Raw genomic sequence first — 26,352 nt, 5'->3', positions numbered from 1 at the left:
ATGGGAACTTCATGGCTTGCTAATCAATATCTGGCAACTTGAAATCTCTAAGTAAGATTAGTTGACTACATGATGCATGTCATTCTAAGTACTAGTTGCACAACGTTTTAATGACACCATTATCAGCTGTGGGACTGCAGTAAATACAACCCAAGGTGATAATGCGCTGGCCTATATAGTTATCTTGCAAAAGATTGCTTCGACGTTCTCCGACACCAGGTAGTGCCATGAAGGGGACGTTTTTTTTTTTTTTTTTCATTAGTAAGGCAACTTCTCCACCACGTGTTGGTCCATCTTTCTATATTATTGAATAATTTGGCGTGGCTGTAGTTCACCGTCTAGAATATCACCCATTAACCATGTTTCCCTAACTTCAACAAAATCAGGTTCTAGACTAATTAGTATGGATTCGAGAGCATCTAGTTTGTTTATGACACTAGGTAAATTTACATTTATGAAACTTATTCCGGATGCTCCTATGTTTGGCACGAACACAGCAACATTGATTCACTTTGCTGGGTTTTTGTAGGAGCGGTGGCTCTTCAAGGTAATCGCACCATCCTTTTAGTCATACTAACAGTACAGTTCACCGTTAATTTTCAGATTGTCATACGATAAGGACACTTTGTCACCAGTTTTTGTTTTTGTTTTGGCGTAGTTTCAGAGTTTTTTCCTTATGTCTCGTATTCTACATTGAATAGCCTTCACTGATCAAATAGTCAGTTCCCTTAAGGCTGTCACAATTCTTCAGTACTCGTTCTTGAGCGTCAACGCACTTCATAATTACTGGCCTAGATTTCTTGCTTCTTCCGAGCCTATGAATTCATTCTATAGTTACAGGCTCCATTTTCAGGACGCTTTTTACAACTTTTTGTTAATTAGTAGTTCAAGTATCATTACTTTCCTTTTCATTTTCCAGTATTCCGTAAATGGTCAAAGTTGGATCTCCTTATATGGTTTTCTAGATTGTCTACTTCACACTGCAGTGCCTGCACAACTTTTCGTAAATTTGTCACCTGCTTCACACAGCCCATTATTTTGTCATCTAGAGCCTTCAGTAATTCTGACTTGGACTCAATAGTGGCCAATTGTTCCAGCTTACTTTTCCTCAGATCCTCAGCAATCTGCTGAGCCTGCTTTGAGACAGCAGCACTCTCACGCCCGAGGTTAGTCTCAACATTGCAGCATAATAATGAAAGTGTATCGGTTAATTAGCGCAACACTAACACAGCCATACAGCAACTCTAGAAGCAGCTTTGGGCTGCTTCTAAAGTTGACAGTAATAATAAATTGCTTTGCCTAAGCTGAGACAATTTGTTCATATATACTAGGCTGCCTAGGTGTGAGCAATTCTATATTGAATGTAGAATTGTGCGTTCACTCATACAGGAACTTATGACTTAGTGCAACAACTAACGGCAGCTCTTTTGAACCAGAATTTCGGAACAGTCCTCACAAGCTTTGACCCATCTCCTTTGAGACATCATGTATGAGTACTTTACTTGAACCTTATACCTTATACTTGAACAGAAACGAATATAGTGAATTATCGCTTCGGATACGGATATCAATAAATATTATTGACTATTGGCTTTGTATTCGAAACTTTAAATATTCGCACACCCTATAAAGAAAGTTTATTTACATCTGCACACATCTTTTTAACCATGTACCAGAACTTGGTTGGTTAATTGATTAATCCTATTGGGGGAAAAAAAAATGTGTGATACAACACAAATATATGGATCGAGCAGGATCACCAAAGTTGTGTTTCTTCTCTTTGTTCGTCCTACCTTTAGCGCCGTTTCCCTTGGCTCATGCTATAATGCATTTAGGAAAGCCTGCTTCCCATAGAGGGCCACCTATGTATCTACATTTAACATATTTCGAATCGTGCAATCTCATTCAGCCCCCAATGGTCTATCGGTATGTGCACCCTAATTCGTGATTTCAGGACATTTCCCTTTTGTGACAAAAGCAAGGATATATAAGGACAGAAGCATCTGTAGAAAGTACAGCACTGAAAGTAAGCCCAGAGGGCCACCATGGGTCATTTCACGCCAAACACCCCAACAATAAGTACAATATAGACATTGTGCTCGACCATCTCAGATTTCTATACAAAAAATCATGAACAATCGCTTTATGACACCATTTGTCCCACTTACAAGAAAAGGCATCACGCTTGAATATTCAAGCTCATTAAGATCCCTGGTTTGTTTTGTTGGGCATTTAGACGTGAGGCACTATATAACGCAAATTCGAGGCACTTACAAAAATTTGTAGGAAAAGTTTGGAGGATGCATAAGCTTCACCTTTAAGAGTGGAACGCGATAGCATTCAAACATCCCCAATTGCTTCTCACGCTTCCCGGCAACTGCAGCGCATGTAACCATAATGTTTACCAGGATACTCTGGCCATGAATGCTATGCACGAAAGCGGGCTTTGGGTACGAATGCAGCCTGTTGCATGGGCCGTGATGCGACGGAGGCGAGCGTCAGCTGGAGGTATTGCAAGGAACTGGGCGCACCACTCCGCGGCTCCCAAGACACCTGCGCACCAGCGCACGCAAATGGCGGACGCTGCGGCTGGTCTGTGAATGGTAGAAACACTGGAAAAGGGGTTTCTTTGAGTTTTCGCGTAACAGAATTGTTTTATCATATGGTCAAACTAGAATCCGAGAGCTATCATGTCTGTAGGTTGTGTATAAGTCATAGTTTACGATTTTTCCACGTATTTTAGCTTGAGAAATTCAATTAATTCAGTAAATTCCTTGCGTCACATGGAGGGCCTGTATATGGGTGATTTGAAAATGCTTTTGCGAAAACGTCCGACACCGGACGGCAACGCCACATTTTCTGTGACACGACTCCTTAACACATTAGTGTTAAAATCAAAACACTGCACAGATCCCATTCGACTACATATTAACTAGTCTTGTCTTGTGCGTTGGACCAGCATTAGAGACTAAAAGAGCGCCTTCAGTTGTTGACTGTTAGTTGGATAAGTGAAATCAGCACCACATCACTACGTTGTCCTTATTTTAGCAGAACAAGCAGTCAAAAGACAGACAGCATTACCCATGTTTTCCAGCAGCTCTTGAACAGTATGGTAACCTCTTGTTCCTCTTTGAATATGCCTAAATGGCAATCCCTGCAGTAGTCTAAGGATGGCAGAAACAGACACCCCCTTCTTCATATTGCTTTGTCCTAAAATGTCTTCACAAATGCCTTGAAAAATGCAGCTTTGATAGTCATCTTCCCATCTATCAAAGCACCCAATAAATGACTGCCTAGCACAGTTGTGTTGCCATAAATTTATTCACCATAATATAACAATGTCTGTATTTTTTTGTACAGAGCTTCCTGACGTGGAATACAAAAACTGTTCTCCTTGTACGCACATGTATTCACAGCCAAGACCCGACAATGTAGAAAAATTACAGCTTCAGAGACTGCAATAATATTACAATATAACTTGTTAATAATAAAGCTATTCACATGGAAATGCCAATGTTGCAAAAAAGGCTGCAAGCAATCATTTTTCTGATCACTCCTGAATGGTAGGATGCAGACTGTAGTTTTGTAATTTTTAGGGAATACAGCTGTTTATATGACAATTTTAAAATACAATTTCATATCTGCTTACTAACCATTCAAAGCAGTTCGCTTGGAAATTAATATTACTGTCAGTGTTTCATAATTTAAAAAGCAATTGGCACTATAAAACAAGAGGAATTGCTAAGCATTTTTACAATATGAGAAACATAACAAGTGCACTTTTGATTTCCTCACTCCCTTACTAGAGGAACACAAAGGGTCACTAGCATCACAATGTACAAAGTATCTCGAGAGAGATTAGAAATTGCGCCAACAAACATGAATACCCTATATCATGCGAGCTGTTTGGTATGAAAAACCAACAACCGGTATCTGAGCTAACCTAACAAACCAGCAATGCATTACAACCAGCGATATGAGCACACCATAATTCCCAAGAAATTAAGGACTAGGTTCACAGTGAGCCTTTAGTGTTCTACACCATTATATATTAAAAAAAAAAAACATTTTAAGGGCTTTACAAAATACAACCATGGTACATGCAGAAGTGTAGAATTGTTCCCCAAGTTCATGAAAAACACACTGAGATATACTACAAATATTTTTTTACACGTAAGCTGTGCTACCATGATGTGTTTCAAAAGTCAGCAGCAGCCCATTTTGATGGCTCTATGGAGCAAGATCGTGCACAAATGTGAAGAGGTCTGCATAAATCTCAAAGTTACACCAGCAAGAAAAAGAAAAAGAATGCCAAGCTTCACTTAGACCTAAGAGTAAGCATTATCAAACGAAGATGTCAGCATGTCAGATGAGCTGACTTGCAAATGTGTCTTACATCTGCTGCAATGTCTCTTATCACTTACTGCTTCATAGAACCTCAAAGCTGGCAGTCAAGAGGACCATGACTCCCCAGATTCATCATCCGCATTGTGCACTAGCCTTTCAGCACCAACGGTATAAAGGGATGCACGAGTTCCTGAACAACAAGTCATATCATTGCCTGACCAAATCATCAATCACGACATCCACAAAACCCAACTTGAATATAGCAACATAAGCAGTCTGCTGCTCTTTGTTCTAAATCTGGTGCATTTGATATCAAACAATATAGTACAAGATACACAAACACAAAGCAAGTTTCCCCATGTGGTGCAGTGTGTTGAGGCACATTGCTGAAACTGAACAGGTTGCATATTTCGTGCATCTTGCCCTCACAATAAAGAGCACTGATAAGCACATGCTCAAAAATGAAGGTATGTGTGATGCTATTTGCTTCGAGGAAAGCACAACTACAGTAATATCTCCCGTAATTGTCCACATCCCTTTTTCTCAATATATCAATTCCCCAAATAATTCCCCCAAATGTACTAAGATATCACTCACCCTTTTCCAAGTATTAATGGCACTGCAGACGACATAATGCCATTGCGTATTTGTGCACATAGTGAGATTGCTCTTCTATGCCTTCATGAATGCACACATCTCCTAGTAGCATGCTGTAAGCACACGCCACTGGAAAATGTTTACAAGGACTGCTCGTTAATGGCCCATGTAGTTATTCGCCCTTCAGTTACTTGTTTTCTTTACTTTCGTGCTTAGACATTGCCATGGCAGCTGGGGACATGGGGGTGCAATGACTCAAGGCATTGCACTTGTTAAACAGAAGTGGGCACTGGTTATGCAACCGTTTAATTCAGGTGGTTTGTTTTCTTGATGACGCGATACAGTAAGCCATGACATGTTCATGCAACATGCTAAGGTGCACACATTTCTAAAGTTATACAAGACCCAGTTAAAAATCCAAACCCACACAAATGCTCTGGGTAACTTCCGTTTCACAAAGAGGTGTGGCAATAGGGTGCATAAAACAACACAATGGAGGTAGGAAACAAAACTAAACAGTCTTTACATGTCTTGTCCATTAGTATTTGCTTAAGGATGTCTTTTACACATGTCTATTATTTTGCACAGGAGATACTGAATTGGGGTATCACAGCACAGCAGAGCAGTGGCATCACGTGCCCTGTTCATAGCTCGCTACTGCCGCTTCTTGGCCACTCGAGTCATCTTGGCCTGCTGTTGCCTCTTGTTGCCTCCCGTGAAGAGCGTGGTCATCATTTCCGACAGTTCAGGCATGTCATACTTCGGCATTTGCATCTGGTTCATCTCCTGTGAAAGTGAAAATTCAGGACTCTCAGTTAGCAATGAGAAGAAAGGTCTGGGCACCTTCTCTGTAAAAGTGGTCAATCAGTCACATGGCCATGGTGGGAATTCTGCACCAACAGACCGATCTCACCATGTTCAGACAGCGCACGCATCTGCCCTACTACTAGTACCACAATGTAGCACTGGTCTACTGTGCCAACCTGTGCTATTTTATCAAGGTCGCTACATGCTGGAATAAACAGTGGCTTCTAGGGGAAGCTGTGCTTAAATATATATTTTTACCAGCCAGGAGGAGCACTGTAAAACCTGGAAGGCACAAGTTACAGCTTAGTTTGACAGAATGTAGGGCCTGCCTAATCTGCCTGCAATAAATATTTTGTGCGTCCCGCAATCAAGCAATCGTGCGCCTCTTTGCGATTTATGGCACCCACGTCCTGCAAATGCTGACATCTCATTACCGGACGGGCACAGATGATTGAAGCACCACCATTACATCTACAACAGGACATAAAAAAACTGCTGTAAGACAAATTTGGTGCAAGCAACACTCTAAACACACAAACTGATGTCATTGGAGATGGTAAAACTGGTCAGCACATGTTGTGTAACTGCATGTAGAAGATTAGTTGTCTTGCTGCTTGGCCTACCATATCATATGGCACAACCACGGAGTGAGTGGTTTGTTTTTCACTTGCAGACCAGCATGTTATACAGAAAGTCCATTGGGACTTGGAACACTGTGATTTCTTTCCATATTTTCTTTAGCAGTCATAAATTAGTCTTAGCTTGATTCTCAACCTAATGTTTCGCCTTGATAGAATGTATGCAGAGCTAATTTTCTTGGCAGGGTCAACATGCCACACAGACAAAGAAAAGAAATTTGAAGGAGAGTGCTATCATGACGTGCAGCTCCAATGCATTCTCATGTCTTCACAATGGTCAGTGGGAAGACAGGCATACACAGAGGCAATATACACTGTTCCAGGTAGTAAATCTTCCTTTTCAGCAGAGAGACACTTGTTACAGAAAAAAAAAACTTGTTTGGCCTTCTTGAAGAGACAGGAGAACTGGCATTAATGCTACATCTGATAGCCTAATATGATAAATGATAATGATAAAAACTAATACAGTAATCCCCCGTTATAACGAAATTTCTTTATTCAATATTTCTTCCGGTCCCGACACAAATGCATGCATCTTAAGCCACATTACTCGAAGCGCACGAAGAGCATGACCCGCTTAGAGTGAAGTGGCGAGTGGAGGCGTCGCCCCCGCTCAGCGATGGTGACAATTTTGCGCACACAGTGTCAAATTAATATCACCGACAAATTAGCCTCATGCACGCACAGATCAGGCCATAAAAGTACCAAACCCACGACTGATGACAGCCTAGTACGGGTACCAAGCGAGCATCGAATGCTCCCAGCTGTTTACTGCGAAGCGAATGGAAGCTGTCAATTCCATGATGCAGGGCGCCCGAACCATTAATCTCGGTTGCAATCGCATCGCTGGTGTCCCTCGTGATAGAATCCACACAAAAATAAAGTTTTCCTGATGCTTTCCGATGCCAGAAAACCACGGTCTCTTGGATGCCAAAAAGTGGCCAGAAGACCGCAGGCAGACTTGCACCATAGCATTCCATGAGGTGCGCTCGATGAACAAAGTTTTACCGCTCTAAGGTGCACTTCTGGCACTGAAATGTGCCGAAAAGCAGAAAGGTATCCCTCCAATTATAAGTGCCATGTTCGACGCGAGAAGCTAGATTAACAAATCGGGAAGACGACTTTGGGGAAGCCGGTCTAGAAATTTGCTCGCCGCTCGCCATAAGAGGCCTGCATTGCAATTAAACACTGCCCCTAGCTTTGTTACACTTTCAACAGTGTAAATCGACTGATAACTTTTCAAAAACACGAAAAATCTGAGCGTCGCCAGCAGCAAGTCAGGCTGTCAACATGGCAGGTCAATGCAAGGTGGTGTTTCCCCGGCAACTTTCTCAAGCCAGTCATGCTTGATTCGCACCATCTGACACCAGCGCGATACTCTCGTAGTCTTCCGTGACCTCCGCAACCCCTATAAAAGCAGCCACTGCCTTTCCTCTCCTCATTTGCTGCAAGCCATTTGGACGCCAGTCACTCCTCTCACTCGCCTTTATGTCAACTTCTCGCCTCCTCGCTGCCAGTTTCGATGTCGCTGCTCCTCCAAAGTTGCCCTCTTCTGGCCTCCCCTCCCGAGCACAACCTTCCACCAATGGGTGCCCTTCCACGGTTCCTGCTTCTTTCTCTCCACAACTCTGATCGCCTTTCTTCCACTACACATGAAGCCAATGCCAAGCCCGCCATTGGAACTATCGCCATCACCAGTGCACACTCACGAGGAAAGCAAGATGCCCTGATGACATTTTGAAGCTTCTGCCTTCTGCATCACCCACTGCATTCAGTCACTTTGGCGGCGACGGGGTGTACGTTTGGATCCGTGCTGCAGGCCATGTGATTGTGCGTTATTCGGAGTGCTTCGTTAGGCGTGCCTTGCATGTGCTTTTGTGGTCTACAGTGATAAATAGCTCCGTCAAGTCTCCGGGCAAAAGTGTCCGACTTTGGAGCAGAAAGTTCTGCTGATAAAATAAGTTGAAAAAGGTGGCTGGCAGAAAACTGGCATCCCAAAGAAATTTGGCATACCGTCATCTACTTTATCTACTGTATTGAAAAACGAGGAAGCTGTGCTGGATGGCTTTGAAAAGAGCTTCTCGGCAAAGAGAAAGAGGAATCGCGATTCGAAATATCTCAAAGTGGAAGGTGCACTTCTACAGTGGCTGAAGAATGCCAGGAGTGCAAATCTCCCCGTACATGGACCTGCACTTACTGCAAAAGCCAAAGCTCTAGCCCTCCAAATAGGCCATAAAGATTTCAAGTGCAGCAATGCTTGGCTTGAGCAGTTCAAGAAACGACATGGTGTGGCCTCGAAGTCAATCGTTTGCGAAAGCGCAGCCATGAACAGTGACACTGCAGACGTACAGCGCCAAAATCAGCTCCAAGCTCTACTTGAAAAGTACGACGACATCTACAACCTAGATGTGGCCGCATTTTTCAACAAGATGCTACCGAATCGCACGTTCACTACCGTTGGCGGCTCCTCATCTGAAGGAAAACAGAGCAAGGAGCATGTCAAGGTGCTGTTTGGTGCCAAAGCGACAGGCGAGGCTAGGCTACCCTTGCTGATACTGGGGAAGGGGGAAAAGCCGCAGCGCTTCTGAAATGCAACTATTTCCAAGGAATGCATCTACAGAAGTCACAAGCGAGCACGGAGGACTGCTGCTATATTTGACGACTGTGTGTGCCTTCTAGATAGACATTTCAACGCAAAGAATCAGCTAGTGCTTTTCATAACTGACAATTGTCCGAGCCTCTGGAAGATCGGCAACCTCAAGGCAATTGCTGTAGAATTTTCGCCTGCAGACACAACCACGGTACTGCAATCGATGGATCAGGGCATCAATGAGACCACCCGGAAGCTGTACCACAAGGCTCTTTTGCAGCGCATGCTCACAGCATACGACGCCAGCAATAGGTACAACATTTATTTGCTTGTTGTGATCCATTTGCTGAACTTTTCATAGAAAGAACTTGCACCTTCGAAGGTCACCAACTGCTTTGTACACAATGGCTTTTCCTGCGCCATCGTCAGTGACCCTGACGATGACCGGACTTGCAGTGATCTGCATGAGGCTGTTCATAAAATTGCTGGCCAAGAGGTAGAAGGTGACTTCAAGACATTCGCGTTGGCTGACACTGCTGCTCCCGCATCTGTCACTGGGGCAACGTATGCGGAGATACTAATTGACACCGTTGGTGGCCCCGACGAGGATGAAGAGCCAGCGGACGAAGAGCCACGTGAAGTGCCAACTATGGTGCAGATGCAGGAGTACGTACCTACACCTGCTGCGAAATAAGGTTGAATACATGGGTGGCGACGACAGCCCCGTGGAATGCTAGGTCAAATTAGAGCAGGGGTTGCTCGCACCCGGCAAGAACTTGAAACAGCCAAAGCTCACTGCATTTTTTGCACCTGAATAAAGTTTTGCTTTACTGAATACATTGTATTTTGGCTTCCTCGTAGTTGTGGTGCAATTAAAGCTCGGCTGCTTTATGAATGAATGACTGTGTGTTGTTTAGTGGCGCAAGGGCCAGGTATGGCCAAAGAACGCCATGACTGATAATGTTGTGTTAAGCGCTGATTGGTGAGTTGCGATGATGGGATGTAACATGGCTGTAAAGTGGCCTAAAATCAATCACTATCGTAGAAGCATAAAACAATATATAGTATAAAATTATGACAGTGATCATGGGACTAAAATGCAAGAATATGGAAATAGCATGTATGCCTCCTGAAGGCCTTTGAGCCCAAAGCCTGGGAGGCACGTGCTTTCTTTTAATGCAGTTACCGCAGCAGAAACCTCTGTTAAGAGGCCGTGCTACAGATTTCCTGGGGCTATAACACGAAAACTATGTACATCTTTTAAAAATTCGAACAAGGATTGATATTTAAAGAGAGGTTCAATGATCATTAGAGGATGGAGTGGAATTCGCTGCCGGTGTGGCAATGGAAAATGCTTTTTCCTATTAGCGTCTAGTTCAGTACATTGCAGCAGGATGTGAAGCATGGTAAGTGGCTAACCCCATTTATCACACACCAGACAAGAGGTATGCGTGTGTACTGTATGTGTGTGTACACGCATACAGTTTCCATGACCGTATATTGGACGAGTATAATGAAGTATGGAGAACCGGTCTAATCCCTGCTGAGTGGAAATCGTCCGTGGTAATACCACTTTTAAAGCCCGGGCGTCCTGTAAGGCACCTCAAGTCCTACCGACCAATATCCCTAACTTCAAATATCATCAAGTTAATGGAGCGAATGGTATTGTTTCGCTTAGATGTCAGGCTAGAGGAGCTGAATTTTTTCCCTGATGTCATGAGTGGCTTTCGCCGCCGCCATTCGGCTCTGGACATCATATCAGACCTTGTCTCAGCACTCGAATTTGCTAAAGAAAAGCATTCCGCCTACATGCTCTTCCTAGACATACAGCAAGCTTTCGATTCAGTTCCGCATAAGGCGATTCTTTTCGCTCTTGCAGCCGCGGGAATTTCGGGTCGTCTGCTCCAATTCGAGCATAATTTTCTATCGGAGTGCCGGATGAAAATGCGTGTCGGAGGAGTAACTAGTGAATACCGAAATGTGAAGTGCAGTGTTTCACAGGGCAGCGTATTATCGCCGCTTTTGTTTAACGCGGTACTCGCCGCGCTTCCAAGTCGCTTGCCTCAAGACACTGACTTCCCTGTAAGCATAGTTGTCCGCGCAGAAGACATTGCTCTGTGGATAAGCGGCCCTTCGCACCTTGGTCCCCGGCTTCGTGCAAGCTTGCAAAGAGCTCTCAACGCTACCTCAGAGTACTTGGGTGAAGTTGGCCTGCTCATATCACCTGCTAAGTCGGCTGCAATAGCATATCACCCTAAACAACGCACTTGTCGAACAATGAGCCGACTGTATCTTGACGAAACGCCTATAAACTGGGTGCGACAACACCGTTATTTGGGGTTAATTGTGGATGATCTCATCTCTTGGCGTCCTGCCGTTAAATCTGTACGACACAAATCACACTCCCTCCTTAAGTATGTGGCCGCCTTGACTGCTCGAGGTGCTGGTTGCGACCAAACAACGGCTCTTCAGGTGTACCAGTCATCTGTACTCTCAGGCATGCTGTATGCATTACCAATTTTGAACATACCACCTAGTTTGATGGCCCAACTGGAGCGAGATCATCGCGTTGCCCTTCGACTAATGCTTGGATTACCTCGTGAGGCGCAATCTATTGCATTACTTACTGAAGCGCATCAGTTACCCTTGAGGCTGCAAGCAGATCAGAGAGCTCCGTATCATATTGAGTGTCTGCACCGCGCATCGAATGGTCAATCGCTCCTTGATCGTCTGATTCACCGCCCGTTATCTCGCATGGGAAAAATGGCGGCATTATTTATGGATATCACTACCATTTCTGAACATGCTGCTTCAGATACGTCTCCGCCTCCAAAAGTATCACGAAACACGTATTCCCCATTTACCTCACAATCCCTGACATGCACAAAAAGTCTGATATGGCTGTTTCGGCAATATTCCAATTGGCTCAGTCTCACTTGTTTGAAAAGTTTCCATATTATCTTCAAGTTTTCACAGATGCATCTGTACACAACGACGGTCAAGGCGCCTCTGCAGCTTTTTACTGCCCTTCAACTCAAGTACAACGTATCTTTCAAATACCTCATCCGACTTCGTCAACAACTGCAGAACTAGCAGCGACTAATGTTGCACTGAAATACGTGTAAGAGGAGTTAATTACATCGAAGGTTGTCATCTTTACGGACTCCCATGCTGCCCTTAGCAGGTTACAACGCAGTGAGCTTGATTGTCCACTTGTGCGCAGCATTACTGACTCTGCGAGCAAAATTACATCACGTGGGGTATCTCTCGTTGCTCAATGGATACCTTCACACGTAGGAATCGCCGGAAATGAAGAGGCTGATCGGCTCACTTCGAGTTGCGTTCATAACAAGTATGACTGCCCAGAAATTTTGTGCAAGCTTGATGACGCTCGTCTGCTGATTCGTTGCCACATACTCAAGCAGCATCTAGATCAGCGCGTCGCAAATGGAACGTTCCCGCCCCGTGTTCGTAGTCGAGGCTTGCCTCGTCGCGCTAGAGCACAACTGCTCAAGCTGAGGGTTGGTTGCGTGAACGTGCACGAACGTTTATACAGACAAGGGCGTGTGGAAAGTCCATTGTGTACGTCTTGTGGCTGCTACGAGACACTTCAGCACCTTATATTTGAGTGTCCCACTTTCAGTGCGTAGCGATGTCGCTAGTGAGAAACTATCATCTCCTTGGCCTGCGGTGTGCGACACTCGAGGAATGTTTATAACCCAGTGGTTGTGCATCTAACATGATCAGTCCCATCACGCCCTACTAACCTTTATAGGGTTAACTAACTTAGGTTCACGTTTGTAGCATGAACATTCAACATTCTGTGGTAAGCGTGACCTTCAGTGACCGGCCCTACTGTGTGTGATCAGTACTGTGCCCTAACGCTTCTTCCTTCAAAGATGGGAGGTGGCCGGTTCAAACACCTTGTAGCGTATGTTGTGAACCGACTACCGGTGAAACGGTGATTATGTGCAGCTGTACTTGGCATCTCGTCGTGGAGAACACAATTAGAAGCATAGCGAACTAGCCATGGATGTGGTTGATAACTGTGGAGGCTGTTCGACGCGGCATCACTTTAATTCCGGCTGCAGAGTTCTACTTTAGTCTTCAGATTTGTCCTGTTTCTCTTCCTTTCCTCTTTCCTTTTTCCTCCCCTCCTTCCTATCTTCCATTTCTGTGTTGCTGTCACCTCCCTTCAGAAGAGTAGGCAGGCGTTTTGCCCCTTCCGGTGGCAGTTGCCAGCCTGCTCCTCGCTTTCCCTTTCCTGTTAACTGTGTATATGTGTTCAAAACAAATAATAATAATACACGCAGTGAGAAAGGCTGTACCACTGTGGGCTGCTTGTGAAAAAGTTGTGAACTGGACAAATCGTTTATGGTGGAATACGTGGGCTGCTCACTGTTTGCATTCAGACTCAGAAAATACATGAAAGACGAATATGTTCTCTGCAGATGAAGTGACCACTCATCCAATTCAACGTAAAGGCTTTCCACTGGGCTTGTTCTAAAGGCGCCTGTGAACAGGCGAATGCCTAAGTGGTGGACAGGGTCTAGCATCTTCAGAGCAGTTTGAGCAGCCGACTGGTAAACTATAACTCCACAGTCTAGTCGTGTGCATATGAGGCTTTTATACAAGTTTATAAGACATTTTCTATCACTACCCCAGGTTGTGTGTGACAGCGCCTTTAAGATATTCATTGTTTTCATACATTTGTTTTTAAAATACTTTATGTGCTGTACAAAGGCTAGTTTCGCGGCTAAAATTATGCCTAAAAATTTATGTTCCCTGCTTACAGGCAGACGCTCACCATGCAACACAATTTCAGGATCAGGGTGCAGGCCTCTTTTTTCTAGAGAAAACGACACAGGTGCTTTTTTGCGAGTTCAGTCTGAACCCCTTCTCATCAGCCCATTTGGAGACCTTGTTAAGACCAAGCTGGACCTGTCGCTCACAGATTGCGAGAGAACTTGACTGAAATCCTATCTGCACATCGTCAACATATGTTGAGTAGAAGATGTTACGTGGTACGTGTAAACGAAGAGAATTCATTTCTACTATAAAGAGTGCGCAGCTGAGCACCCCGCCCTGCGGCACTCTAGTTTCCTGTACAAATTTCCGTGATGAAACATTGCCCACACGAACACGGAATGCGCGATTAGACAGATAACTTTTGATAACATTGAACATATTACCCTGTATACCTAAGTGTGAGAGGTCTCTAAATATTCCAAACCGCCACATAGTATCATAGGCTTTCTCCATATCAAGGAATACAGATAAGAAAAACTGCTTATGAACAAAAGCCTCACGGATACGCGCCTCGATACGTATAAGATGGTCACTGGTGGATTGACCCTCCCGAAACCCGCACTGGTATGGGTCGAGCAATTTGTTTGATTTGACGAAGTGTAGTAGGCGACAGTTAATCATTTTTTCGAATACTCTGCAGAGGCAACTTGTTAATGCTATAGGTCTGTAACTTGATACAGAGGAAGGATCCTTTCTGTGCTTTAGAATTGGGATTATAATAGCGTCCTTTGAAACAGAGGTGATCTTGCCGGAAAACCATGTAACATTGTAAAGGGAAAGGAGGTATTTTTGTGTTTCGGAGGGTAGTTGTTTCAACATCTCATATATTACGCGGTCTGAACCTGGGGTGGATGTATTACAACAGTTCAGTGCTGCCTGCAGTTCTGCTGTGCAGAATGGTTCATTGTACACCACACTTTTTGCACATTTGCTTTCTAACTTTTGCTGTTCTATTCGCGTCTTGTACTTTAGGAAGGTTTCGGAGTAGTGTGAAGAGCTCAATATGTGTTCAAAATGTGCACCAAGAAAGTTGGCTTGATCTTCCAGGCTTCCTCCATGGCTATTTACTAAAGGAAGGGAATACGTTTGTTGCCCATTAACTTTCTTCGCTCTATTCTAGACTTTTCTTTCATCTGTGTACGAGTTTATGCTTGATATAAACTTCACCCCACTCTCTTGTCTTGCTTGTCGGCGCATTCTCCTTGCCTGGGATTTTACATGCTTAAAGTTTTCCAGGTTTTCTGCTGTTGGAGAATCACAAAGCAGTGCCCACACTTTGTTCTGGTTCCTCCGTGCTTGCCTACATGCATCGTTCCACCAGTGAACAAGCCGCTTGGTACCCATGCTGCTCGATTGAGTAACACATTTACAGGCGGCATCAAGTATAAAAGCTGTAAAATATGTAACAGCATCATCTATGGTTATACCGGACATATGAGTCCACGTCATGTGAGTAAGAGTTCGGTACCATTCCCAATCGGCTGAGTCAACCTTCCACCGAGGGACCTGCGGGGGAAGTTGAGTTTATTTAAAGGTACGGCTCGAACGGCCCCTGCTTCAAGAGCCATTTGGAGCTCCAAATGCTTACACACTACACTTCTATCAGGAATGATGGCTACACCGCCAGATGATGCGACAGCATCTTCGCGGTCTTTCTGGAAATTCATGTATTGTCGGAGGAAGTTGGTGTGCTTGGAAGTTAGAAGTGTTTCTTGCACACACAGCACTTTAGGATTAAGCTTACAGAGAATTTCTTGGACGTCATCTAGCTTTCTTAATAGTCCTCTAACATTCCACTGTATGATGTCGTCCATGTCGAAAAAAAAAATAAAAAATTTGTGCTGTGTGTCTCAAAAGAGAGGAGAGTGACTTATTTTACAGAGCCTTTGTTAGGCCCTGTAATTGGTATTTTTTTTTTCTTTTTTGGAGGTATCAAGAGAACCTCGCCGCTCCTTTGACGCTACCTGCACCGTTTGGCTTGGACTAGTGTCCATAGCCTCTTGCGAGGCACTGGACACCCACTCCAGAGAGCGATGTGTGCGTCACATAGACTTCATCTCAAGCGACAAAGTCTTCGCTCCCACCGGGCCGGAGGTCGACAGGACCCCTATGGCCTCTTAGTGCCCTGGCTGCTGTCGGAGCTTGAAGAGGCCGCTGGTGTGGACACTTTCAGAGGTGGCAGGGCAGCGCTGGCTGCTTCCACCTGAGAGGCGGGTGGCATTAGCCTTGGCACGCTAGGCGTGGTCCGGGCTGCCGCCAGAGGCCATTGTGGTGCTGCCCCCGGTGGCATAGCAAAAGGGGCCAAGGGGGGGGGGCGGGGAGGTGTCATATACGTCTGAAGACAGCTGGAAATTGTCTATATCCTCGCCTTCCTCGACTACACCGGGGGGGGGGTGACAGAGGACCTATGGGCCCCGGGTGCCAGACAACCTAGCTACGCCACTGGCCGCCCCCCATTGTACCACTTTAGCGAAATATGTTTTCAGTAAGAATAACAAGGAGATCCATTGTTGTGCTTCATTGAATGTTATATTCTCCTTAAATTTTACAGTAATTACTTCCTTTTCCTTCTTCCAGGCTGGACAAGCTCTGGAGTATGCAGGGTGACTACCGTCGCAGTTCGCACAATGTACCTCACCATTATTGCACTCGTCAGCAGAGTGACCAGTTGTGCCACACTTTGCGCACATAAGCTTCCCTCAGCAGCTCTGGAATGCATGACCAAATCTCTGACATTTGAAGCAACGTCGCGGGTTCGGAATGTAAGGTCGAACATGAAGTTTTACATAGCAGGTTTCAAGAGTCTCGGGTAAAGTAACTGAACTGAAAGTGAGTATTAAATGCTTTGCTGGGATATTGCTGTCCGTCTGATTTTGATGCGCTGCACATGGATTATGCCTTGGTCCTTCCATCCATCCAGGAGTTCCTCTTCATTCAATACCATTAAGTCTTCATCTGCATAGTTCGATATGCGCTCACAGAAAGAGGGATGTTACCAAAGGCTATGAGGTGTGCGAGTCTGTTGTATTGTTCCTCGTCTTTTATTTCGAGGAGCAAATCCCCACTTGCCATCTTTGTTACCTTATAACCAGTTCCAATGGTCTCTTTTAGGCACTTGGCTACAAGAAATGGTGAAATTGCTCTAGCTTTTGTAGATGTTTGCTCACAGTGAAGGACATTGAATTTTGGGAAAGTTTCTTTGTTTTTGGGCCAGAATAACAAGGTTGCATTAGTGCGTACCCTTTTCGAGGCACGATCGGTTGAAAAAGGGTTTGAGGATCCCATGGAAAGAAGTGATTTGTTCGGCAACGGTGTCTGCCACCCACCACGGAGCCTAACAAGGCGACGTGGCAGAACATGTAAACAAGTCTGCACAGCACCAGTAGTATGCCGTTACTATAGCCCAATATGGTATACCCAAGGTAGGACAGCCACACCAGGTTAACCCTTCCCGCCAGGAAAAGTTGAAGCGAATGGAAAGAATGAGAGGACAGGAAAGATTAAAAGTGGAAGAGAAAGACCAAGATGAGGGTAGAGAGAGACAGGAAAAGGCAACTGCCGGTTTCCTCCAGGTGCTCAGCTACTTTAGCTTTTCTTGAGTGGTTGCTTATGTCATATTACCACTTATAACAAATTTTTTCACCGTCCCGCTGACTTCATTATAATGAGGGATTACTGTATAGAGCAGCACTGTATTCAGAACCCCCCATAAAGTTGCAACCATGTGAAAGGACTCAAAAGGTGGAGATAAGAAACAGCTGTTAAGAGTAGTTATTGAGTACACAAGAGTTAACAAATTATTGGGGAGGTATTATTATTCAATTTGCAGTGTTGTCATAAGCATATATCAAAGTGATATCTGAATGAGTGTTGAAACATTTTCTCTCTCTGCAGAGGCAAAGCAAAAGACTAGTAGTCAGAACAACAGAATGGTAATGTATCAGGTAAATTGCAGCACTGTATATAGTGGGAAATTGTCCTTAAACATCACAAACACAAATGAGTTGGCACATGCTGCTCTCATTCAATGACATAAAGATGAGGCTTGCCAATGGGTGGGACTATGCTCTTCACATCTAGCTCAATGCTGCAAGCTTTCAGCGCTTATACTTTTGTATTTTTACCTTTTCTTTTTTAACTTAACATAATCTTGACAGAGTACTCTGGTGATTAAGAAAGAGAAGAAGTGATGTGTAGACTGCACTTCCTAGTGTGCTCAGGCCCCTAAACATCCTCATCTACTAACATTTTCAAAGTCAAGGCATGGTTTAAGATACAGCCATGCACCAGCAGTTATAGCAGCAGTAAAGCATGTCTGCCTATAAAGGTTAACATTCAGGGTGAAAACTGAATTTGGAAATGCGGTAACCCATGAACATGACAAGCAAGCTATTTCCTTCAGTGCGCATGTGCGCACTCTTTCTGTCACACCTTCCCTCTCCCCTAATCTTTTCTTTATATTTCCGAGCGTGAATAAACCCGGCGTTCTTCGGCTGGAACGACTGTCTCGTTCACTACGGGAGGGGCGTTGCCTCCGCCCGTCAACCATCGCAACAGTGGCGACGAGAACCCCCACGGATACGCAACAGCGACCGGGCACCAGCCACGACACGAAGACGCCCATCAGCCCAGCCGCGACCATGGCCCTCAAGCTTCCGGATTTCATAGAGGACACAGATAAGTGGAACGCATACCTCGTAAAAGTCGACGCTTACTTTGAAGCAAACGAGGTTACAGACGACGCCAAGAAGAGAGCCTTGTTGGTTGCGGCGTTAGGATCTAGGACCGTGGAAATTCTTTGCGGTAGAGTAGCACCTAGAAAGCCGAGCTCACTAAGCTATGAAGAAGTAGTTTCAACCTTGAATGAGCACTATGATCCATCTCCTAACGAGATATCGGAAAGTTTCAAGTTCTTTCATCGAAGCCAACAAGAAGGAGAGTCTATGCAAGCGTTTATCGTAGCAATTCGTCGAATAGCCCATAACTGCAATTTCTCTTCGATGTTGCAGCGAATGCTGAGGGATCGCATCGTTTGCGGAGTGCGGTCGAAAAACTTGCAGAAACAGCTACTAGCGAAGAAGGATTTGACTCTCGTGGAAGCCGAAGCACTTGCTCTAGCTGCAGAAAGCGCAGAGCTAGGTTCGCAACAGATAAGCAGTCAAGGTGACGCCATCGATGCGCTCAACTTTCAGCGGAAAGGGGAACCCGCAATATCAAGGAATGAACCGAGTATGACAGCATCTTGGATTTACGCGATGCCTACAACCAAATTCTTCTAGACGAAGATTCGCGTAAATTAGCTGTTATAAATACACACAAGGGCCTCTTCTGCTATAATCGACTGCCATTTGGAATCGCGTCTGCACCTGCGATTTTTCAAAGAACGATTGAGTACATTCTCCAAGGTCTTCCAGGGGTTCAAGCGTACTTAGATGATGTCTTAATAGCAGATGCGAAGGATCAGCCAAATAAGAATCTGCAAGCAGTTCTGCAGCGTTTCAGGGAATACGGCATCAAGCTCCGGGCGGACAAGTGCCGACTAGGCGAATCGTCCGTTACTTATCTAGGACATAGAATTGATGCCGCAGGGCTGCACCCGTCAGAAAAGAACATCGAGGCAATTAAGCTGGCTCCGACTCCTCGAAACGTTACGGAGCTTCGGTCATTTTTGGGCATGCTCACTTTTTATAACAAATTCTTGCCTAATCTGTCCACGCTCCTCAGACCCTTATACCGACTTCTAGAAAAGAAATCGAGATGGTCTTGGGAAGGGCCTGAGGATGAGGCATTCCGGAAGGCTAAAGCCGTTTTGTGTTCCGCTCCGGTGCTGACTCACTTCGACTCCTCAAAAGAGCTATTTTTGGAGGCTGATGCGTCACCCTACGGCGTGGGAGCGGCTTTATTCCATCGCATTGCAGGACAGTATCAGCCCCTAGGATTCCGATCTCGGACGCTCACTGCCGCAGAAAAGAATTACTCGCAGATCGAGCGTGAGGCATTAGCTCTCGTCTACGGTGTCACGAGGTTCCGAGATTATCTGCTGGGCAGGCAATTCACACTAATAACTGACCACCAGCCATTGTTGGGTCTCCTAAGAGCGGACAGGCAAACGCCGGTTATGGCCGCTGCCCGCATTCAGCGATGGGCAATCATACTCGGGGCCTACCGATATCGATTGCAACATAAGCCTGGAAAATTCATGTGCAATGCCGATGCTCTGAGCCGCCTGCCTCAACCGTCACAGGATGAAGCGGACCAGGAGGATGAGGCCCAAATTGTACTGACCCTGGACCAGTGGGATCAGCCTGCCGTGCCGTTAAAGGAACTCAAAGCACTCGCCGTCGCTGATGAGGTACTCTCACAGGTACGCAAGTACACACGGGAAGGTTGGCCGCGCAGTTTTGACATGGAAACGAAAGAGATGGCAGAGTTCTACAAAAAACGGCATGAGCTGTCTGTTACTGAAGAAGTGCTCTACTGGGGTCATCGTCTTGTAGTGCCGACAAATGCGCGAGGGAAGCTGCTAAAGCTACTACATGCAGCCCACCAAGGCGTGTCCGCTATGAAGGCAAAGGCCAGGTCTTTATTTTGGTGGCCCGGCTTAGACCACGACATCGAGCGCATTGCAGCGACCTGCCACAACTGCGTGCAAACATTACCGATGCCTCAGGCGAAAGAACCAGTAAGTTGGCCCGATACGCGCGAAAGGTGGTCGCGCTTGCATATAGACTATGCGGGACCAATCAAAGGGAAAATGATTCTGGTAGTCGTCGATTCACACACAAAGTGGATTGAGGCGGTTCCCATGTCGCAGGCTAACGCTCACAGTACCATTAATGCCCTCAGGACAATATTTAGCCGTTTCGGTATACCGCGCACGGTCGTGTCAGACAACGGGACGCCATTCACAGCATGGGAGTTCGAGCAGTTTATGAAGCGAAACGGAATAGTGCATATTCGGGCACCCCCCTATCACCCCCAGAGTAATGGCCTAGCCGAGCGAGCCGTGCGCACAGTCAAAGAAGGCTTGAAGAAGATAGGAGGCAGTTGCATCATAACGTCGTTGGCCCGGCTGTTGTGCAATTATCGAAACACACCACACCAAGGAGGCCCTTCTCCTTCAGAGATGCTATTAGGTTACCGGTTGCGCACAAGACTGGACATGTCTTTTCCTTCCAGAGCCTGCCCTGCTAAAGCTGTGAATGATTCAAGCTGGAACTTTGCACCGGGAGACCATGTGTACGTGCGAAATTACGGCGTTGGCGATAAGTGGGCCCCAGGCACTGCGGAAACTACTTCCGGCGCTCGCCTCCTGGATGTTAAGACTGCGGACGGGTTTGTCCGCCGCCACTTGGATCAAGTTCGTAAGCGGACCACAGATGAGACCCCAGCAGCCGTCGACCGGTCGAGGCTTCCTACAACGGGTTCCCCGGTATTAAAGGAACCAAGGACCTCTGAAACACCTGAGAAAATACCAGACGCGCAACCTCAGGAGCTACGTCGCTCCACACGATCAAAGAAACCTGTCGTGCGTTTTGGTTACTAAGGGTGAAGAAATGCGGTAACCCATGAACATGACAAGCAAGCTATTTCCTTCAGTGCGCATGTGCGCACTCTTTCTGTCACACCTTCCCTCTCCCCTTATCTTTTCTTTATATTTCCGAGCGTGAATAAACCCGGCGTTCTTCGGCTGGAACGACTGTCGCGTTCACTACGGGAGGGGCGTTGCCTCCGCCCGTCAACCATCGCAACAGGAAACAATAGTTCATCTCACAAGTTGTTTGCAACACTGTGGAAGATGCGGGACTCCCTAGCCAACAGGAAGGCCGAATGCGATTGACGTGTGTTCATTCACACCACATCATCCGCTCAGCCGCTGCTGAATTTGCGGTGCACAATGTGCATGTGCAAAGGTCCTAACATGTAATGTATAGCTACAATGGATCATGTAACAGGCAAAAACCGAATTCTCTAATCATGCCATTAATCGACAATTACGCCTGGAACTATATTACACTGCACAAGGATATTGCCTGTGTACACTTCGTACTTTTGGCAGAGCTGCAAACGACTTGTGAGATGGAGTATAGATCTTTACACTTCTCTCATAAATAACTAAAGTGAGCAGTAAATGATGCACCAGTTATATTTTTATTGCATTTACGCTTGCAGATGAACTTGTGTAACAGCCAAACTTCCCAACTTTGAACACAAATTTTGCTCGAAGAATATTTCAGTTTCTATTCACGTATAACCTGCACTATTTTGAGTTTTTGGGAGGTTGTGTCCACTCTCTCGAAGTAAAGCAACAAAACCAGCTTATCAGTGCTACACTGTAGCTACAGTCATATGCTGAGGCGCTTTATTACTTGCCAGTGTTGTTTCATTTATCTTACACAATCTTACAAAATGGCTTTAGTGTGCAAAGACGAGAAGGTTAACAGCTGAAAAGAAATCTATTTTTAAGAATTCATAAACCCCTTTGTGTTACAGTTGTGTAATAGCTAGACTTTCATTTCATATGAAAATCTGCTTGTGGATTTACACGACAGTCAAATATACAATTCAGTCCACAGACTGGGCATGACATGGCTCAGCACCACAATATCAAGCCTAATACAGGCAGCCTACAGCACTTTTTGCAGGGCATGATTAGGTACCACTGAGCCTCGTCACATTCGTTTCGCAGACCGAATCAGCAATATGATCCATACTGTGAATCCACCCGATATGTTATATCTATTTGTTCAGGTTTACTTCACCCTGTGATTATGTATCTATTTGTGCTGAAAGCTTTGAGAAAAATATCACAGCAGGAGTTCAGCTCGTCATGGCCTTTAGACACCCAAACTTCTAATTATGCAATGCCGCCATGGTTCTTACCCTCTGAGTCTCCGGGTCAGCTGCGTTCATCAGTTTCGGCAAGACCATGATGAGCAGCAGAGGAACCACCATCATGAGAACCTAGAAAACAAAAACCAGAGGTGCAAAAACAGCAGTCAGACAAGGAAGTATAAATTTATTCAAAAAGCATCCGGTGACATGCATTTCTATACTGACAAAGATGCTATTGCACTTGGTGCTGCTGTGTTCTCACTCAAAGTTTGAAACAAGATTGCATTTTTCCCCCTATCTATCAAAAAAAGTCCAACCAAGTGTCCATGCTAAAGACAAGGTCTACGTATGTGGTGGTTCAAATGATTCTATGATTAAGTGTTGATTTTATCTCTCTATTCTATCACTTTCTGGAGCTTTTTCAAATTTATTATTCACTCAATTCGTACTTTACTCGTATCGTATTTCACGCACAAGTACATTGACCTTGTCTTGTTTAGCATGGCCACTTGGTTGGCCTTTTCTTTTTTCAGCACTTGACGCCCCGGAATGTGCCCCTATCTCAGTAGTCTTGTTGCTCTTTCAGCTACCAAGAGGCATAGGGACTATTAGCTTCGAAAGTACACGCTTCCTCAAAACACATGCCCAAGGCTCGAGGAACGCACTTGCATGGCCGGCCACTCTCCATTCTTCTTGCTTCGCCGACCCAGCTTTCCTCCATCCCAAACTCGGACACATCACGTGGAGGGCGCGGCAGTTAAGTTGGATGGCATTTGGCAGCGGCACGGCAGAGGGTTACAGCAACACAGGCACTAGCATGATGCCCCACTTAAGGCTAATTATACTTGTTTTTGTTTATAACCTTAGTTGCTGACTACTGGTACGTGTTCTCAGTGTGGAGAGGAATCAGTTGATACCCTTTTCATGTTCATACAAAATCTACAGGTCACCTAACTGACCCGTTTTTTTCTTCTTCTAGAAGTGGTTACAAGATAGCCAGATCTGACATATGCCAACACCGTGTGAAGTCAGCTAAGAAGACCTTCTCCTCAAAATATTTTGTTTTGTGGTTTGCTTGTTTTGCCTGCACATTAGTTGCCTGCTAATGGTAAGGTCATCTACAGCCTAGCAGTGGCTTCTTTGATGGCAAGGTATGCATACTATTAACATTGCTTTTAATTTTTTATATGATGAACAAAGTTAGCGAAGGTGCCAAGCCTGTATTGGTGAATGATGTGATTCAAGAAGTGCAATCTTGTTGAGCCTTTTGAGCAAGATTAAAGTAGTAGTAAGTTCAAAATCTTCCTTTTAAGTTGTTACAGTAAGAACGGTGGTCACTCTACATTACAGTAGAGGGACAAGAACTCATACTGTAACACTAACACAACACGGAACAACCATATTGTTAAGTTTAATTAATTTGACACATGCTGTTCCAAGATAGCTATTTGTACAAATTACACTACCTTTGACCAATTATAGCTAAACTGATCCCTTCTCCCACCTGCCAACTTTACATACTATATTTATAGATACAGGTTCCAAGGGAATTATAGAGTAAATACTATTGATATAGGAAATGTAGAATGAAATTTGTTCAAATATTTTAGAGAGCTTTAGCCCCATATTCATATATTCAATAACACAAACAATGCAGTAGTATTAATGCGTACAAAAAATCTGAACATTAGAAACATAGATCATGGCAACAATGCTAGAAGTGGTATCTTGTGATACTTAGTTCAACCACAAACAGTAAAAAATGTTTGATTGCACAGCCAATACATCATGGAAGATTGCATTGCTGCTGATGCCTTTATGCTGATGCCTTTGCAGAGTGTGGTCAAATATTGCAATATTAGTTCTGTTGTGCTCTTGTTCAATGAGGTGACCAACAGCAGAGAAACAAGGAAAGTCTCAGCCTGGAGCCAATATTTCAACAAGAGGACCTGTCTTCATTAGCAGCCTGACATGCTTGCACAGGCACTGCTGCTCATGCATGTATCTGGTATTCCATAAACATATAAGGAGAGACTAAATCTTTGTAATGCTGACATTTCCCTTAATGTGCAAGCATAATTTGTCTCAATGACTGCACCTTTCAAGGTGTTTGTTCTGATCTACAACATTTGCAAGTGATGTTTCGCTTTTTTTTTCTAGGCTTCAAGGTAAATACCTGTGTGAAAAATGTGACGAAGATTGCCAATGTAACAGTGGAAGACCTACTGAACTAAAATTTATCTGCTGATTACAAGATCCATGAAATTGGCCTAAATCGCTGATCAGTACAAGCAGTGTAAGCTACCACACAAGGCTGTAAGCTGGAAAGGCGCTCACAGGGACACATGTTCTATGCCCAAAAATTATTGTTCACCTCTGCTACTACGCGTTAATTAATCGTCCTTTTGCCTACAAAAATATGAGTCATTTGTCTCTGACCTTGAACCTTTTTAATAAAAGTGTTCCGAGATCTGTTTCAACATGCATACATTTAAAAAAAAAAATTTTCCTATCTTTCATAACCCAGAACTTTATACTAATGTGCCCTGGAGACTGAATGATGCGTGCAAATGAGTGTGCAAGTTAATAAAACGCAAGGTCAAGTTTTCTCATTTCAAGTGCGTCATTAAACCTTTTAAGCCATTAAAGAACAAAAACAATTTCACTGTAGATTTGAGGAGCCAAATTGCGAGGCAGCAACGAAAGGTTTTAGACTTTCAACGTATATCCGTACACATTAACAGTTTCGGTGAATACGAACCAACCGTTGGACCTCGCCAATTAATGCTGCGTTTTCAGCGACGTGTAATATAACGGCGTTTATCAAAGGTGGTTCCCGACAGTTGACAAACCGCTTAGAACATTTTGACGTTCATATTACAGTCGGCATGGTGTGTCTTACCATAGGGTTCAAGAGGAAGTCGGTGATCCTCCATGTCTCCCTGACTTGGAAATACTGGAAGGGGCCGCGACTCTTCAGTTTCAGCGGGTACGCAAGAGTCTGTATCAAGTTTGACTGGATGTAGTTGACTCGACGTGCTCGGAACTTCCCCTTGGAGTTGATGTCCACACGTACTGGCTCGTACACGTGGTCAGGATTAGCCACTTCGACGACGTACGACCCAGGAGACAGATTGTGCACTGAAAAGCTGCCGTCGCTCCTATGAAGCGATCGTCGAAGAGATGAAACCAGTTAGCGCTTGAAGTAGGATGGGCAGGAATGCTGTAAGATATTTTGCCGGGAGTTACTCACCTCAAGAAACCGAGCTGTTCACCTCCATTCACGAGAATTCGTGTGGATGTTAGCCATTCGGATGTGGCGATTTCAGGAGGCACCACTTTGCCTTCGATCACATGCTTCTCTGGTACAACGTCTTCATCGCTGGCCGCTATGTTGGCACTACTTATTAGAAAAACAAGCTGAAAGAACAGCGTGCAAGCGCACCGTAGATAGGCTGATTTTAAAGAATGAAGCCGCATATTTGATTTAATTTTGCCTAGACAGAGATCGGTCAAGGAAGCAGGCCACCATTCAATCGTAAGCTGACGCAAAACATCCTGCGACCTCGCGCCACCTAGCGATTATACTGATGTTGGTTAAATCTAAAACCGAAATAAAACCAAAACCCGTAATTTACTCGAACCAAAAAAAAAAAAAAATGAGCCGTCACTTTTCACTTTGTGAATGTAACCTCCGCAGTCGTATGAAGTAAGTCAGTAATGGGTAAT

The 26,352-nt window shown here is 44.8% G+C and overlaps 1 protein-coding gene across 1 annotated transcript; it reads right to left on the bottom strand.

The window, feature by feature from the left end:
* Window positions 1-3,302: 3,302 nt before the first annotated feature.
* EMC7 (ER membrane protein complex subunit 7) lies at window positions 3,303-26,312 on the bottom strand. The gene is made up of 4 exons (XM_050184316.3): window positions 25,877-26,312; window positions 25,526-25,784; window positions 22,672-22,752; window positions 3,303-5,730 (listed from the first exon to the last, which is right to left on the bottom strand). Exons 1-4 carry the CDS (start codon window positions 26,101-26,103, stop codon window positions 5,599-5,601), a joined length of 699 nt encoding a protein of 232 aa, XP_050040273.1. The 5' UTR covers window positions 26,104-26,312; the 3' UTR covers window positions 3,303-5,598.
* Between the last annotated feature and the right edge of the window lie 40 nt (window positions 26,313-26,352).

This window comes from Dermacentor andersoni, chromosome 4, assembly GCF_023375885.2.
Source record: "Dermacentor andersoni chromosome 4, qqDerAnde1_hic_scaffold, whole genome shotgun sequence".
NCBI lineage: Eukaryota > Metazoa > Arthropoda > Arachnida > Ixodida > Ixodidae > Dermacentor > Dermacentor andersoni.
The sequence above is the reverse complement of the archived record's forward strand: the minus strand, read 5'-3'. Positions and strand labels throughout refer to the sequence as shown.